Source organism: Berghia stephanieae, chromosome 9, assembly GCF_034508935.2.
Source record: "Berghia stephanieae isolate SIO BIC M18660-M18661 chromosome 9, UCSD_Bste_1.3, whole genome shotgun sequence".
In the NCBI taxonomy this organism is placed as follows: domain Eukaryota; kingdom Metazoa; phylum Mollusca; class Gastropoda; order Nudibranchia; family Aeolidiidae; genus Berghia; species Berghia stephanieae.
In genome coordinates this window covers 36,800,164-36,805,374 of record NC_088368.1, presented here as the reverse complement: position 1 = coordinate 36,805,374, position 5,211 = coordinate 36,800,164, and the positions used below count along the sequence as shown (strand labels likewise).

Below are 5,211 nucleotides of genomic sequence, written 5' to 3'. Positions count from 1 at the left end.
AGCGTCAACAGATGGAAACGTTAATGGCCTTGGTGATGAATCGACCCAAGTCGTCAGTGACCAACACCCGGTTCTGCGAGTTTGATTCAAACGTAGAGCTATGGACGGACTATTGGTCACGTTTCCAGACGTTCGTAAAGGCCAACTCCATTCCATCGGACAGAATTGCGGAGATTTTTCTCACCAACCAATCGTGTGCCATATTCAAGCTGCTGGCAAACCTGGCTTCACAGAGCGTTCCTCCCAAGGACGTCAACGAATTGTCGATGGATGCGATCGAGCAGCAAATGGTTGACCATTTCAACCCCAAAAGATTCGTTGTTCGGGAGCGTTTCAAATTCTGGACACGAACAGAAAGGAAGCCAGGAGAGACTGTCCACGAGTTAGCTGCGAGAATTCGGCAAGAGGCAGCTACATGTGATTTTGCCTCGATCAATGACCCGTTGGACGAGGCAATGAGGACTCGATTCGTTTGCTCGATCAACAGCGAGGCTATCGTCAAAGCCTTGCTTAAAGTAAAGGACGACGAGCTGACGTTCAATCGAGCCATTCAGATCGCCGCGGAAGTGGAGGAGGCTGGAAAAGTTGCCAGAGAGACGGTCGACACATCAAATGCCGATGTGTTTAAGTTCCAGCCCAATCGAAATCCGGCTCGTAAGCTGCCCACGGCGAATAACGAACCGTCTCCAGAGATCAATCGCCAATCAAAATCAGCGGAGAACGGGAACCAGAAAACCCGATGCTACCGGTGCATCGGGAACCACTCGAGTGATGCCTGTCGATACAAGGAAGCCCTTTGCCACCAATGCGGCGTTAAGGGCCACATAAAGTCTGCCTGTCGGAAGAGAAGTCAACATCAACGAGTAAAGACGGTGACAAAGGTCAAATGGAATGCGGCCCGACCTTTGCCTCCAAAACAGCCATGGATTATGCCCGACAAACCATGGGAACGTGTCCATATCGACCACGCCGTGAATTTCAAAGGACACAACTGGCTCGTGATGGTGGATGCATACTCCAAATATCCGTGTGTCCACCAGATGACATCCATCACCACGAAGGCGACAATTCAAAAGCTGGACGAGGATTTTGCGCATTTTGGCTACCCGCATACCATCGTCACTGATAATGCGCAGTGCTTCTCGTCAGCTGAGTTTGCCAGTTTCTGTGAGAGCCGGGGTATTCAACACCTACAGGGAGCCCCGTATCATCCAGAGACCAACGGTGCAGCTGAGAGACTGGTACAGTCATTTAAAAAGTCGCTAAGGAAGTCCAGCCTCAGTACCAGTGAGGCCTTACACGAGTTCTTGATCCAGTACCGGAGAACTCCCCTGTGCAATGGCTTTAGCCCAAGCGAACTTCTGATTGGTCGACAGATACGGGCGAAGATAGATGTGCTCCTGCCTCACAGCCGTGTAAATCTTCGCTCGTCTAGGAAAACTAAGTTCACAGTGAACAGCCAGTGCTATGCCCTGTCTTTTCAGAGGGGGCGTAGGGACAAGTGGGTGCCAGCGATTGTAGCATCAGTGATTGGAAACCGAATGTTCGATGTGAAAATCGTGCCGGATGGTCCTACTTTGAGAAGACACGTCGACCAACTGCGCACACGCCACAGTAGTTAACATAGTGGTTATATTATAATTGTGACAAGGAGACTCACGTTCTTGTAACAGATTATTCCAGTGCATGGACTGTCAAATGGACTTGATATGTTGTATGTGATCATCGGACATTTGAAATAGTATTGTTCGTACGGACTTTTAAATGTTAATCGTAACGGCGATCTTCTGGTTGTGTAACATAGAATTTCAAATTAACTTTGAAATAGTGTTTTAAGCGGACTGTTACATTATGTGTGTCTATGTTAATATTTTGATGGTAAAACCTTCAGTATCCTTCAGGCTAGAAGGGAGGTGTTATGGTGTATTGTTATTATTGAGTTATTGCCCTTTGCAATAACTAATTTACTTCGATGAATAATACACTTAATTACATTTAGTTATTTCTAAATAATGTCACAATTGAATATATTAATAGAATAAGTTATATTCGTATCATTAGTTAACTACACTTGTGCATTGACGTTATATTACATAACGTATATTTCTGTTTATGTATATTTCCATACTGCATGTTTAATGTTACTAAGTCTGTGATATATTATGATTTAAAGGACTTGAATAAACAATTACTTGATGATTGGCAACCAAGGAGCGTCTTCCCTGTCAGTTATTTTATGTACTGCGGTTGGTACATAACAATTTTTATTATTATTAGAGGAGAATATAAAAAGTGAAGTGACTGTTCCTGGCAACGGTAGAGTCAGTGCTTCTATATGGAGCAGCGACATGGACTCTTACTAAAGCCCTTGAGAAGCAACTGGACGGCTGCTACACCCGTATGCTGCGGATGGCCCTCAATGTAAGCTGGAAAGAGCACATAACAACTGAAGAGCTCTACAGTGACCTCCCCCCAGTGACCTCGAAGATTCAAAAGAGAAGACTGAGACTTGCGGGGCACTGCTGGAGACACAAGGAGAAGAGTGCAAGCAGTCTTGTTCTATGGGAACCACCTGAGTTAACCAGAAGCAGAGGCAGGCAGAATAAAACCTACATTGACTGTCTGCTAGATGACACAGGAATGGACAACACCCGGGAGCTGCGTACGCTTATGGAGGACAGGACAGAATGGCGAAGACTTGTGGCTCAGGTTGGGCGCCCCAAGGGGCGGCCTAAGTAAGTAAGTAAGTATATAAAAAGGATTTTTTAATGGAGGAGTATTTGTTATTTTCTATTGACCCTTACCATAGCAAAATAGGGTTGCCATGTAGAAGTGCGAGACGCAGACGAAGAAGTTATTTTTGAAAAATAAAAATAAATGAAATTCTGCATACTTGTCGTGGGCGCAGCTGGGCGAGATAACTGATCATGACTTTTATCGAATTATTTATTCCCCAGACCAGTCCGGCAATGTGTCTTGGATCAGTACCGAAACATAACACAAAACGTCACGTGGGGTCCTGGACCCCCCTTGAAGGTCCCCATCAACTACAGGAGGTACATACCCAGCGCCATCGCCATTACCAGCGGTGTTCGATTGGCCCTAAAGGGCTACAAGGACTGGACAGCTGGACAGGCCACCGAGAAGATGTTGCCGGGGCTCGCTATGTCTCCACAACAAATGATTTTCCTGTCCTACGCTCAATCCCACTGCTTCAACAGGTAACGATTGTAAATACTAGCGAAAGAGTGAAAATGGAGAGGCTTCGTATAGGAACGATACAGACAATGGACGTTTCGGGTACAAACCTTTCGTCAACACACCAATAAACAAATTAAGGTGGAAATCATTTTTTTTTAAATTTATTTCCCACGTCAATTTGTGTATTGCTGTGCTGACGAAGGGTTTGTACCCGAAACGCCCATTGTCTGTATCGTTCCTTAACGAAGCCTCTCCATTTTAACTCTTTCTTTAGTATTTTCACGATCACAGCCTTCAGGCAGCCCCTACTGTTTCCAACGATTGTAAAACAACTGTGACTTGTCGTCAATAAACGGTATTATATTTGGGTGAACCAGATCGAAAAAAGAAATTAATTTAACCCTCTCCATACCAAAATACAGGGAAATCGTCACATTTGTTATGATACAAGCAACATTTTCTTATTCTGATTGTTTTTGTTGTTTTTTTTGTTTTTTTTTTGTTTTGTTTTTTGTTATTTTTATTGTTTTGTTGTTTTTTTGTTTTTTTTTTTTGCTTAGTTTTTTGGGATTTTTTTTTTTTTGTCCATCACAAAATTTAAAATATTTTTTTCATCATAGTTATGAGAACCTAATGCTGTGTTAGTAAACGGTAGGGGCTGCCTGAATCGTTAAAATACTAACGAAAAAAACCATTTTCACTCTTTCGTTAGTAATGCTTGTGTGTTTTTTCTGTAATAGCATGTACTGGTTTCTTTTGAACAAGAAATTACTTTTTTTTTTAAATTTCATGTCGGTTGGGTAAATAAATAACAATGTGAAATTGAATGTAAGCTTAAATCTAATATACGAAAACAGATAAAATGGACGTTTCGGGTTTCCCCTTTATCAACAAAAGAGGATGAATGAAACACTACAGATGAATGAAATAATGTGGTATTGGCGTTGTTAAGACGAATAAACAAAAACATTGATGGACAGGAAATTGTATACACCTTTGTAAGGAAGCACGAATTAAAAAAAAAACAATAGATGTTTACATTACATATTGTCGGATGGGTATGACATTCATTATGGGGAAAATCCGGAAAATGGTCGGTAAGGAGAGAGTTTAATTTAAAGCTATCAGAAATATTAGTCCTATTTGTCAAGTTAGAAAATTGTATAGTGCGGCTATGTGGTCTTGTGGTATGTCATTGGCTTTTGGATTTGAAGGTCGTGGGTTCCAGTCTGAGCGGCGCATAGTTCAGTGCTTGGAATAAGCTCTTTACTCACATTCTCTCTCCTCACTCAGGTGTAAAAGTGTTGCCACTGTAGAAATAAAAATGCAATATCGCCCTATGGTCTGTCCTACATGTTAGTGATTGCTTTGTTGTTGGTTTGGTACCCCTTGTAAAGCGCCTTGAGCAAATTTAGTGGGTTTTGCACAATATTAAAGCTCAAGTTATTTTTTTTAAACATTAGTTTTATTTCTATTCTCCCTTAGAAACGAGATACACAACACTCTAGTTGCATTCCGTGGCCAAGTAGGGGAGGACATTCAGGTGAACATGGCTTTAGGACAACTGCAAGAGTTCTCTGATACTTTCCAATGTCCCGTGGACTCTAAGATGAATCACAAGACCAAGTGTACTTATTACTAGTTGTCTGTCTCCTGTCTTTACTTGACTTTTCTATATATCTATCTATCTGCCTATATATTTATCCATCTATATATCTATCTATCGATCAATCCATCTATTTATATATCTGTCTATCTATCTGTCTATATATAAATCTATCTATCTATCTATCTATCTATCTATCTATCTATCTACTATCTATCTAAATATATATATATATATAACTATCTATCTATCCATCTATCTATCTATTGATCTATCTATCTATCTGTCTATTTATCTGTCTGTCCATCTATCTTATCTATCTATCCATCTATCTTATCTATCTGAACATGGCTTTAGGACAACTGCAAGAGTTCGCTGATACTTTCCAATGTCCGGTGGGCTCT

General features: G+C 41.4%; 1 protein-coding gene across 1 annotated transcript in view; it reads left to right on the top strand.

The window, feature by feature from the left end:
* LOC144980155 (endothelin-converting enzyme homolog) overlaps positions 1 to 4,973 on the top strand; it is a 29,705-nt gene extending 24,732 nt beyond the window's left edge. Inside the window, exons 13-14 of the mRNA XM_078927719.1 lie at positions 2,958 to 3,221; positions 4,687 to 4,973. Of these exons, the coding sequence (XP_078783845.1) occupies positions 2,958 to 3,221; positions 4,687 to 4,843 (421 nt within the window). The 3' untranslated portion in view covers positions 4,844 to 4,973. The remainder of the gene's footprint in view (positions 1 to 2,957; positions 3,222 to 4,686) is intronic.
* The last annotated feature ends 238 nt before the right edge of the window (positions 4,974 to 5,211 follow it).